Source organism: Hipposideros armiger, unplaced genomic scaffold, assembly GCF_001890085.2.
Source record: "Hipposideros armiger isolate ML-2016 unplaced genomic scaffold, ASM189008v1 scaffold_760, whole genome shotgun sequence".
Lineage (NCBI taxonomy): Eukaryota > Metazoa > Chordata > Mammalia > Chiroptera > Hipposideridae > Hipposideros > Hipposideros armiger.
The window spans coordinates 57544-70342 of NW_017732110.1; the positions used below are offsets into that span (position 1 = coordinate 57544).

General features: G+C 39.3%; 1 protein-coding gene across 1 annotated transcript; it reads right to left on the bottom strand.

Annotated features, from left to right (window-relative positions):
* Window positions 1–9854: 9854 nt before the first annotated feature.
* OR5AC2 (olfactory receptor family 5 subfamily AC member 2) lies at window positions 9855–10793 on the bottom strand. The gene has a single exon (XM_019628212.1). It carries the CDS (start codon window positions 10791–10793, stop codon window positions 9855–9857), a length of 939 nt encoding a protein of 312 aa, XP_019483757.1.
* Between the last annotated feature and the right edge of the window lie 2006 nt (window positions 10794–12799).

A 12799-nucleotide genomic window follows, 5' to 3' on the forward strand; every position in this document is an offset into this window, starting at 1 on the left:
CATATCTGGGTTACAGGTGGAACAAGCAAAATATTTCAGTAATGTAAATATATGATATGATGAAAGATGGATTGGAAAATAGGATGGCAGGGTAGGGCAGAGGGACCTAGAGGCCCAAGAGGGGTGGAGGGATCTGCTGGGCTGCTGGTGTGTGGGGGAGGGGTTCTGTCACCACCCTTTGTGACTCATCAGTGGTCTGTGATGCAGGCCTGGCAATAAAGTCAAGAGTCTGCACTCTCAGAGCTCAGTTGCCTCAGGCAGCTTGGCGATTCAGATCATGGAGTTCACACAATGGATATTTTCTCATTTCTGAAGCCTTTTTGAAACTTGTCTGAGACTCAGCTTAATATCTTCAGATGTTAACCTGACTTGCCTGTGTGGATTGTGGTGGCTACCTCTGTTCCTGTAGGGCCTGGTGGGGATTCCATCTTTACCACCATCTGGGAAACCAAAAACATCCCAAAGGTAAAGAACCCTAAGCAAGCTCCATTAGAGTTTCTTTAGTGTTGTGTTCATTTCTAGTCCCACCTTTTTAAATGATTGTGGTTGTCTCAGAGTAACAGCTGAGGTGGGGAGTCTGAGAGAATAGAACATCCTGTGAGGAGAATAGGCTGGGCCGGGTTCGGGCTTCAGCTGCAACAGTTTCCTTGGAAGCTCACAGACCATGTGAGTGTGGTAGAGGACTGATTCCAGGATCCAACCCCCAAAGAGTGATTTCCTAGCCCTGGCTTGGCTTATTCAGAGAGTTTGGGATCTCTGCAGAAGAACTAAGTTCCCCAGCACTTCATCAGGAGTCATATTCCAATGTCAGGCATCATTTCACGGAGCCTTCCTCTGCAGTGGGCTGATCAGGAGAGCAGTGCTGAGCCTCTGAGAGCCTCTGGGAGCCTGTGCAGAGGCTGGCGCTTGAGCTCTGCCCCAGGTTACAGGGTCCTGTCTGAGGGAGCAGAGATATAACTCTTGGCCTCAGCTTCTCTGCCCTCCTTGAGCAGAGGAACTTCTGACTGAGAATACCAAGTGTGGGCCTCATAGACAAAAATTCATCCTTGAGTTTTTCAAAGAAGGAAAAATTAAAAATATTTGGAACCCATAAAAATTGATAAAAGGAAGAAACCAAAGTCTTAGTAATCAAAAGTCATGTTATTCTTGGATCATGACTGTCTGAGTCTCCTATGGAGAGAAGTGACAGAAATGATGCTCTTCTTTTTCTCAGCATCAGGGCAGAGCCAAGAGGAGAGGGAAAGGTGGGACATGGAAAGATAAGATTCTGCCTCTTTCACCTGAGCTCCCCAAGGGTGACCCTGTTTTCCTTTCCATGATCTCTGAGGACATTAGTTGGTAGGTACATTTCCTCTCAGAAAACAGAGCCATCAGAGGAGAGGCTCATGGGAAGGCTGCCAGACCCTGAGTGACTTCTCATGTCCCCTGCTCTGCCATCCCTGGGCATGAGCAGTAAGGGACCTGAGCAGGAGACATTGCCCAATAGATGTGGAGAAGCAGGACTTCTGTCTCTTGACTTTCTTTAAGGACTTTGACCTCTTGAATGACTGGCTTCCTCTCTGACGTAACCACTGAGCTCTCTGCTTCACAGAGTGATTTTGAGCATCAAATGAAATAATGTATATGAAAGTACTTTCCAAATGAAGCAACAGACACAGGGGAACCTTGTTCATATTATCATTGACATTTGACCTCATCTACTGATTTTTGGGGCTTTCCCAGTCTAACATCACAATGGTCCCCCATAAAGGAACTCCTGTATACTAGCTATGCTTCTGCCTTCATCCTATATAACCCTCTCTCTCTTGGTTTCCCAGGTTGAATATGTTACCAGAGGGCAGAAGAGTATACAAAGAGCCTGATTTCTATCCTGAGACTGTGACTAGTCTTCTTCCTCTTTGGTGACCCCTGTTTGGCGTGTTCTACGCAATTCCAGGGACTCAGTGCAGCCCTCCATAGTCATGGGGTGGAGTAGCCATAGGACCAAGGATGGACATGAAGGTCTGGGGTGAGCGCTATTGAGGATACTGAGAAACCAGGGATGTGGAGCCATGTGAAGGGCAGCAGGCTTCAGGTGCCACATCCCCACAGGGCCACGTGGTCCTCCTCTCCTTGTTCTGGTCCTGGCTGTAGCTTTGTACCTTCTGTCTCTTGCAGCCCCCTGGGCCAGCATCATGATACCCTGCACTTTCATAAACTGTTATGTCCAGACCCCTTCTGTCAGATGAGCAATAACGCAACTGCTGAGGTCAATTGTCTACTGTTCCTTGAGGCCCTGGAAGATGTTGCTCCCTGTGTGTCCCCTTTGGCTTCCACAGATTCTGTGACTGAGTCATCCTTCTTTCTGTCCCCTGCCTTCTCAGCAGTATCTCCAGGAGACCCCATACCAGCCCTTCTGCCCTGAGCCTTTTCCCATCACCACTCCCAGTTCTCTCTCCAAGGCCAATAACCCTATTATCTGACTTCTTTCACCCTCAACACTGGTCACTCTTTGCTACCAGAACCTTTACCTCCCTTGGAATCTGCATTCCCAGTGGACCATTCCCCACCCCAAGCCCTTAGCACCCCACACATGGCACCCCAAGAGAAGATCCTCTTCTTCAACCAGAAGCCCTTTTTACTCTGAATGCCATCTTTCTTAAACCCTCCCTTTCCCAAGATATCAACCCCTTACCAGATTTGTCACAGACAAGGAATCCCAATAGTTCATTGGCTTGTCTTCAGGTAACACCAATGCTCTCTACCTCACCACCACTAGGCTACAATTTCAATGTGACTCACTCTAAATCAATCATGGAAGCCGGATCCAGAGACCACATCTCCAGATAGCCCCAGTGCATCATCCACTTATGTCCCAACAGTCACAGGCATTGATGATTCCAGCCTGTCAATTTCAAATCTTTCCTGGTGTAGACTAGCTTATGCCACACACTTATTTCCTTCCCCTTTGGCACAATGTGATTTCAAGCAAGAGTCTCTTGCCCTCTGATCTTCCCAGGCCTCTTTGGGGGAAGACCCCACTGCCAACCCTGTAGAGTATGGTCACCTGTGTTTCTCAGCTTTGACATCCTGGCATTCCCTGAGGGACAGGGCCAAAGAGAAATGATTTCCTGAAGTGGAAGGGAAAGGCGAAGGAAAATGATTCTTTTCCAAAACAACTTAGGCCAGATGACTACCTAAATTCTTCAGGGAAAATGTTAGCGTGAACTCCTGATAAGCGTGACTCGGTGGTCGCCCTTCCTTTTTTGGAGCAACAAAGGCAAACCCACGGAACTGCATGTCCATCAGCAGCCCTTGCATTCTAGGATCTGGAAGGATCATTTGGTGGAAAATCGTATGTAACTTTTCTGGATTTTCCCATCTTTGCCCAGCGAGTCCTTGCCTTTTGCTGTCCATGTCCTGGGTGACTATTTCTCAATCTTTACTTTCAATAGAATCTCAAATGCCTCCACAGGCCAAGTATACCCAATGCTTTTCCATCCTCCACCCTTGCCTGAGGCCCAGCCTCAACCCTTCTCTCCAAACCTGACCCAATCCCAGCGCCTTCCTGTCACTCAGATCTGACCCCAGGTCCACCTTCAATCCACAATCCAAATCTTAGCATCTGGTCCTGTACCTCAGATTAGGATCTGTGGAGTGTATTTCCTTCGCTTCCACAATGAATCGGACTATCCCACCTCTCCTGAAATTCAATACTTGGGATGGAGCATGGTGCGCAAGCAGCTGGAATGTTTGTGGGATTTACTCTGCATGGTCCAAAGATCTCAGGAGGGTTCTTGTTGTTCAGCTCCCAACACTGCTTACCACACCAGCTCCCCCAGGTTTTAATCACCATCCTTCCAGGAGAGTTTTCCTCTTAGCAATGAGCTTCGCAAAAATCCAGAGCATCACCTGTGAAAAGTGCTCATCCAACACCAGTGGGACCTGCTCCACAGAATCCATGAGTATCTGGCACTGATGAGGCCTGTGAGCGATTATTCAGAGCTACCTGAGCTGGAGAGTAATTACGGACTCTCATGGATCTCTGTATATAAAGGACAAAGTAGCAAAAACCCAAATGTTGGATTGAGCCAATCCGGAAGCTTCTATGATGGGCTCAGAAATGCTTCAGCTAGAGGAAGATGAGGGGAAGGACAAGGGAAACAGCCCTGAGAATGATGGAAAAGATCACATATTGAGTGACTCACAGAACTGTTCAGATAAAGATCTGGCTGATGACTCTGAGGAAGACCTAGAGGGTCACAGGGTAAATCTATCAGGAGAAAATACAATGGTATCAGGGAAGAGTCTACATCAGAGAAAACTGGTAAATGTCCTAAAAGTATATTCGATCATCAAGGTTGAGGAATCAATGTGGGTTGCCGACCCTGGCCTGTGCATAGTATATGGCATGCTATCAAGCAGACATCGACTCTTTCTATGAAATCCCACACTGAAATAAAACAGAGAAGTTTGCCACCAGCACTGGGTGGGTACTACTGCCTGTCTATCCCAGGAGCTTTCCTCCTTTTCGTCCCATGCACAGAGATGCTGGAAGCCCATATTAAAAAATAAAAAGTTTCATATGAAGATGTTGGGGTGCCTTCCCTCCCAGGTCCTTGAATCCATTGAGATATCTACATGGAAAGAGACCACAACATATTTCTTGTTGCATTCCAGACAACCTGATATTTCATCAAACAACCGGATATCTAGGAGGAATCCAAATCTGGGGGCTACATGCCCTTACAGGAAGTTCTCTATTTGTCTTCATGGAGACAAAATGGCAACAGCATATTTACCCCCAACCCTGTACCGTCTTCTTCCTACCTCCTCGCATGTGGCCAAGGAAGAAGATCGAGCCCTGAGTCAGTCACCCTCTGATATCCAGCATGGGCTTGCAGAGGCTGTTGAGAGAGTATGGGATGCCAGAGAGACTCTTCTGCTTGTCACATACATCATAGGGAAAGAGAGTCAGAGACCGATTCCCGTGCTCAAAAACCCCCCACCAAGTCCCCCAAAAAAACTAAGGCCAGATATGAGCTTAAGGATAAGAGTGTAATATCCACAGGTACAGTAGAATTGCATCAGGGCAAAGAGATGAAGAAAAAATCAGAACCTGTTTCCATACCCGTGTCCAGGGAGATAATCAGGGCTGAGGAGCTCGATGGTCTTCAGTCAAAGCCAATGACATCCTGACTACCAGTAAGCCAGGAATCTCCCAAAAGCGAAACATGAATGAGGCCCAAGGCCAACCCAGTGACATATCCGTTGCCTCAGACAGCTTGATGTACAAAGTCTCCATGACTCATGCTCAGGGTGTCGTCTTCAGTGTGGACGTTGTGGCTTAGGATGATACAGTTCCAAAGAGACTGCTTGGGCTTAGCTTACGAGTCTCTAAAAAAATTGTTTTTCGGACTCCGTAAAAATTTGTTTCTTCTGAGTAACTCAATATAAAGCTTAATGAAAAGCTCACGTGCAGTATATATGCCCACCAGCATGCATATAGCTCTCTTCTTATATAGAAGGTCTGCAAAGATAGTACTAATATACAGTAATACCTTGATTTGCAGCATAGTTTGTTCCGGAAACAAACTACTTACATTGCAAGACATCGCTCATTTACCATGTTAAAATGTACTTGGTTTGCGAACATAATTCATTCTAGAAACAAACTACTCATATTGCAAGACATCGCTCGTTTACCAAGTTAAAATGTATTAGAAATGTTTGCTCGTCTTGCGGAACACTCGCAAACCACTTTACTCGCAATTTAAGATTTTACTGTATTCCATACTATCAGTATAGTGTCTGTTGGGGCCCCAGTTCAACTTATCCCCTCAAAATTTATGGATCAGGCAAGGCCCCATATTTTAGATATATTAGCATTTTGGATTAGCCATTTGTGTCACCACAGTCCTTAATTCTTAGGTGTCTTCTGCCTCTGAGAGATAATTTTTATAGTATTTCCACTGTAATGAATTAGTGTCTTCTTTGTATGGATCAAGTCTATATCTTATCTATCCAAGGTATATGGCTACACTGGGGTGATTACCTATGTCAAACATGTATTGAGAGTTTTACCAAGTGAAAGAAAATTATTTGACTTCCTCTGAAATTGGAATGAAAACATAAATTCTTGCCCAATTTTATAGTAGCATAGCCATCACCTTTAGTTCTCTGTACTTCTTGAACAGCTGTTACCATCCCTAGCACAGAGAAGGCTATCCGCAGAACTGTTTAATTCAGTCCTCAGCAGTCATGGTTAATCTCCATGAACTATCATTTTCCTTAAAGATCAGACATAAATTTTATATATTAGTCAGTGGGATTAATATCCCTGTTTCTATCAGCTCTTAAATCAAAGCAGAAATTTATTCATGTCCTCTAAGGATTTGGTATTGCTTAATATTCACTAGAGAGGAGAATTTGCATAATTCTAAATATTCTCATTTGTATCAAATTAGGAATGAGTGGAGGCACACTTGACTAATAGCTGATTAGAAATTAGGAAGCAATGGCGAAGCCCCCCATTATCACAACATATCAAGTCTGATAAAACATTCAGATAGAGGTGACATTTCTACAAGATATTCTTGCTTTCACATTTTCCAATTTGTAATTTAATGTAACTCTGGTACCTTCTACCATAGATAGCATCACGTTATCTTTAAAGTTTTATCTTTGGCCCTGCAATGTTGCTCTCTCTTTTGCCGATATCAACATGTATTATGCTCCAGCTTCTGAAAATCCCAGAAAATTCTGTTCATCATCCCAAAGCCATTCACTTACGGCAATCATATATCTTTCAATTTACCTGCTGATAATTTTGCAAGTAGATCTCAATCTCTTTTTATTCTACTATTGTTTGCATTAGATGCATTTTCATTGTGTGATTCTATGGTTTATCTATACACAGTCTAATGTACCTGCATTTTGAACTTTTATGCTACTTCTGTAGGGATATTTCATTTACCATTTGGTGAAAGAATTGGACACATTTTTGAGGCAAGCTTATTAGATTTTCATCTAACTACAGTATGTCACATTTGGAATAAGAAGTGTATACTGAAGTTCATAGTAATCAGGCATATAATTTCCCCCGTCCAGACTCAATAGATACTCTACTATTACAATATTTCTCCACAGATCATGTGGTCTGAATATCAAAACCAACAAAAACTCATTAGGTTATTTGAGTTTTTGACAAGCTGTCCCAATTATTTAACAGCATCCTCTTGTTTCTATGGCTACCTGACCTCAACTTCTCACCTTGGGGACAGTTTGTATGTTGACTTTGGTTGACCAGGTAAGTATAATATCTGCCAAGGATCCCACAAAGTATCTCAAGGTACATCTTCCATTTTACATACTTGCCTCAGAATTTCCATTTTGTTAATGCTATTAATAATAAACCAGCAATGTTTTTAACCATTTTTCTGGTTTACCTTCATTAGCCCATTGTACTAAATCCTAGAGCTTTGAAGATATATCATCTAAGTTTCATTGGCAAGATTATCCCCCATAATTTGCCTCACAAAACTTCCAATTGCTCAAACCAAGGGTTAGTTTGCAGCTATCCCAGTGCCAGTCTCAAAAGATTCTCCCTACCGACCCTTCTGCTTGAGGGCCACTTAATAAGACCACTGTACATTTCAAATACAGAATGATAATCAAAATCTACAAGACTAAATAGGCGTACCCAGTGTTTATTTATCTAACTTTATTACTCAGTTTCATTTAGCTTTAAGCAAGAATACCAAACACGTAAAGCAGCAGCATCACAGCAGCAGCCTGACGGAGAGAATTTGGATACTCAGAGATAGCTTTCAAAGTGTCAATCACTGAATGCAGACTTAAAGAAGTACAGATCACTTGGCACAGAGAAGTTGCAGGGTCTAGAGTCTCTCAGCTTAAGTAACTTGCTTGTCACCTAGCACTTATAGGGATATTTGCCTCACATCTATTGGTTTAGTCAGGGCATTCCATATAACACAAGCTACACAATAAATAGTCTTGATATACTTGACATACAACACACTTAGGAACATTTCAGATCATCAATCAGTTTATACCAACTCTAGTAGGAACCTAATTTATCCCAAGTTGATGTATATCCTGAATTGACATTGAAAGATTGTCTAAATGTCAATTACTCCAACGACCTTCAAACGGGAGGAAAAGACTGTAGTTCAACTTGCAACCCTTTGTTTCCAAGGTAATATAATAGAATAGCTGGGATTTTACTGAAAATAATCCTGATAAAACCATGTATTACTTGTGCAAGTATAAAGATAGCAAAAGTGTAAAAACCGTAACAGTTGTTTTTTCACATATTAAAACACATGACACCATGTACATTACGAAATAAATGTACTTACATACAGACATAATAAGTATGTAAGAGATTACCTTAAAAGACTAATAGTAAATTATAGAAAAGAGTTTATTTAAAAAGAAAGTAAAAATGTTAAGAAAACAGATATAGTTTACAGTGTTTGCAAAATGAATCTCAAAGCCTACGAAATTGGTGAAAATTGCCTACGAGTAGAGCTAGTTTTTAAAGAGAACTAACTTAATCAGGGATTATTTCAAATTTTGTTACTGGAGACCAATTGGGATTTATCTTGAGATCATATGAACAAACAACTTGACTTTTTTCCAATAATGTTTATATAATAAATACATTTAAGTGATAAAAGATGTTTATCATATCCTAAAGTTTTAGTACGTTTAATATATTTGTACTGTTGAATTGACAAGACATAAAGCATTTCTAAAATATTAGAACAGGCATATCTTCATTCTTCAACAACTTAAACTTAATTCTTATTTTGTATAATTATTTTTTCTAAGTGAATATGTTGGAAAAAAAACATTGTTCAAGGAAAAAAACATTGTTCAACGAATATAATTGTTTTGCTAAAAGAGGAGTTGAATAATCTATGTCTATATAATAATTGTAAAATTTATTTTACAATAAATTGAAATATATATACTTTTAAATGACCATGTCCCTGTATTGGAAGTAAGTTAGTGGTAGAGCATTCACGACCCTAGGTTTTCATCCAAACCTTTTTTACACTAAACCAAGTTCTTGTCTCGGATCTAAACTCCTTGCCTTCTGCCCAGTCAGCTGCTGCTGAAACTGATTGAACAACAAGGCTTGTCTCTGAAATTGCTTTTCATTACACTCAAATACTTCTAAGTTTATAAATTATGGAATATCACACTATATGCAATATTTTTGATAAAAATTGTATGTGGTATTATAAATATATGATGTGATTTATTTTGATGCTCTAAATCTTAAATTTATCCAAGCTTCATTTTTTTCCTAAGATCCACCAGTTTTCTAGAACTTTTCGCTTTTTCCCAATGTTTACCACTAAACAGTACATTTCTTCCCATGAATATATTCTTCCAAGAAGCAAAAGTTTATTTTTATCTATCTACTGGAGCTACTGGGTATGGCAGAGAACAACAAAACCTTATTAACTTGCAGGTCCAGAGCAGTGGGCTGAGCTCATTCATGAACTTGATGACTAACACTGTATGCCAGCCTCAGTTACAGCTATTTCTCAGTAAAATTGTCAGTTACTATCCGGAATTGTGGAAGTCCCTAGAAAATAGCTAATTTACAAAAGCTAAATGCTTAGATAAAATGGAGCACAATGTTTCTCAATAAGCGAGTTATAAGTAATGTTCCCAAACTTTCATGGGACCCATATCCAAGTAAACATAATAGGAGGCAGTGTTCCGTTACACACAGTTCGTGGACCACCCCGATCACTAGCCCCCTGGTGAAATGGCACAGTCATGGCTAATCTATAAGACATTTTTCAGCAGAAGGTAAAGAAGAAACAGCTTGAAAATTATCTGGCAACTTTTAATTTCTCCATTATTTTTCTTATGGCACCTATAACCTCTTTGTTCCTTAGGCTGTAAATGAAAGGATTCAGTAAAGGAATTATTACTGTGTAAAATAAAGAATACATTTTATCATGCTCTTCCGAGAGGCCAGACCCAGGACACACATACATGAAGAAGAGAGTGCCATAGAACAAGGAGACAGAGAGCAAGTGGGCACTGCACGTGGAGAAGGCCTTGCTCCTGCCCTTTTCAGACTTCTTTTTCAGGATGGCAAAGAGGACACGGGTGTAAGAGACCATGATGGTCATAAAAGTGAAGCCTTGTATAAAGGCCGAAAATATTAAAACCAGAAGTGTATTAACTGTAGGATCAGTGCAAGAAATTTTGAACAGTTGTAAAATTTCACAGTAGAAATAATGTATTACGTTGGACCTGCAAAAAGTTAATCTAAATAACAACCCCACATGAACTGCTGAATGTAGAAAACCAAGAAAATATGAAACACCTATAAATTGAGTACAGAGGTTATTGGGCATCACCACCGGATAAAGCAAGGGGTTACATATGGCTACATAGCGGTCATAGGCCATCACTACCAGGAGGAAACATTCTGTGGTGGCACTGGAACCAAAAAAATAAAATTGGGCCATACAGTCAAAGAGAGATATCATATGATTCTTCGATAAAAAATTTATAAGAATTTTAGGAGTCACAGAGGATGAAGAACAAGCATCTGCAAAAGCTAAACTGCCGAGGAATAAGTACATGGGCTTGTGAAGGTGGGGGTCCCTCCAGATGAGCACAATCAGTCCCAGGTTGCCCATCAAGGTGATGAGATAGATGACCAAGAACACCAGGAACAGGGGGACCTGCAGTCCTGGACGATCTGTAAGTCCTGTGAGAACAAACTCAGTCATCAGAGTCTTATTTTCTTCTGCCATATTTGACCTGACCAGTCACTAAAATGAAAGAATAAGTGGGGAAAGAGTCACAAAAAAATCATGAAAATAGTGATTTTTGTGTGTGTGACTAACATATTCCTAAGAGATGCTTCTCATTTAATTAACTTTAAATTTTTTACCTTCATTTATCTACTTTTATATGCATTCGAATTTTTCCATAATAAAATGTTTCAAAATAACAATTCACCTAAAGTGACAAGTAAATTTTAAAAAATCTTTTTCAGTAACAGGGTTTTTTTTTTTTAGAACTGTATATACCCATCTTAAAATTCATATAAAAATTTTCCCCAAGAAAATCATAAATAGTAAGAATAGTCAAGAATACCTTAATTGATAACTATAATATAAAGACATAATAATCAAAATATGAAAATAGTGGCATAAGAATAGACAACAGTTTCAGTGCAATAGAATAGAGAGCTCAGAAATAAAATCCAATATGTACAGGAATGTGGCATAAGACAATGTTATGTTTTAATTCAGTAAGGAAATGTCAATTAATTTAATGGATTGTACTGACACTGTTGCCTATCTGTCTGGAAGTAAATAAGGTTTGGTTCCAACCGCACAGTATAGGTATTTTTAAGAAAGTTAGGAGACAATTATATTACATAGGGATTAGAGAAATTCTTGTCCAAGAGAAGAATGCCAGTATAAAACATAGCTACTGTAAAATTTTAATGCATAGCAGAAGAAAATCTAACAGAGACAAAGGGCATATAATATGTCGGGAAATATATGTTGCCATGTATGTGAAATATACAAATTTGTGTCTATAATGTAAAAATAACTTAAAACTAGATAAGAAAAAGACAAACAATTTAAAAGAAGCATGAGTAAAGGATATGAATAGGCAAGTTTATAGATAAACAAACCAAAATGACCAATAAATAAAATTAAAAGATGCCCAAATGTTTGTGTCGTAGACACACACACATGCATGTGTAGGCACTCACGTGCACACACATACCCTCATCTCATGTATCAGATTAGCAGAAATTAAAATGAATAAAAATACTCACTGCTGACTGAGGCGAAAAAAGTTCTCCTCATATAATACTTGTAGAAATATGAATTGTAGTAGCCTTTTTGAAAAGCAATTTTTATATGATCCCATTTAATTTTTAAAAAATATACCTATACCCTTTGATCTACCATCTCTTTTATATTCTCTTTTATGCATACCCTATAAATACAGCACCACTATACAAAGATAAATATGCAAAGGCTATTATTTTTCAAGATAACAAAGACCAGGTGCATCAATATTGAGATGGTTAAATAAGTCACAGTACATATATTTCAGAATATAATTTAGTCATTAAAAATACAGTTGTTCCACTTGAACTGGGAATTTCCAAGTGTATAAACTATCTGAGAAGAGTAAGATACAGAAAAGTATAAATAATATTATCTTGTAAAATAAGCAATGCATTTTAAAATTTCTTTTATGTGGAGAAAATGTGGATAATAGACACTATATTTATAGCACTGGTTTTTCTGGAACAGGAGTAGAGGTAGGAATGAGGGAAGTGGAGGAGAGGGAAAGAGACAATCAAAATAAGAGTTCCATGAGAAAAGCAGCATATATACTATGATCGCTTTCATATAAAATTATATAATTGATTTATTTGTTTGTATACATATCTACATACATCTATATACACTTATAAAGAGATCTGTGAGAGAGCGGTCTCCAACATCTTAATAATAGAGAAAAGAAACAAGAACAATTAAATCCTCTTATTACCTTTTAAAGGAGATATTTTAGCACCAAAAATTCCAATGTAAAATTAGGATATAATCATCTGTAAAATTTTGTGCATAAATATCAGTTAAAGACAGAAATAGCCTTCAGGGAAATTAGTATTTTGTTTTGGGTATTATCGATGAGAGCCAACTTTTGACCATTGAGAGTAGATGTGATTTAAAAAAATATTCCAGAGTTACCTGTAATTATATAAGATAAGAATTAAAATAGAGTA

Bases quoted from the DNA above. Each gene is read 5' to 3' on its own strand.
- OR5AC2 (XM_019628212.1), bottom strand. From the start codon at position 10,793: ATGGCAGAAGAAAATAAGACTCTGATGACTGAGTTTGTTCTCACAGGA.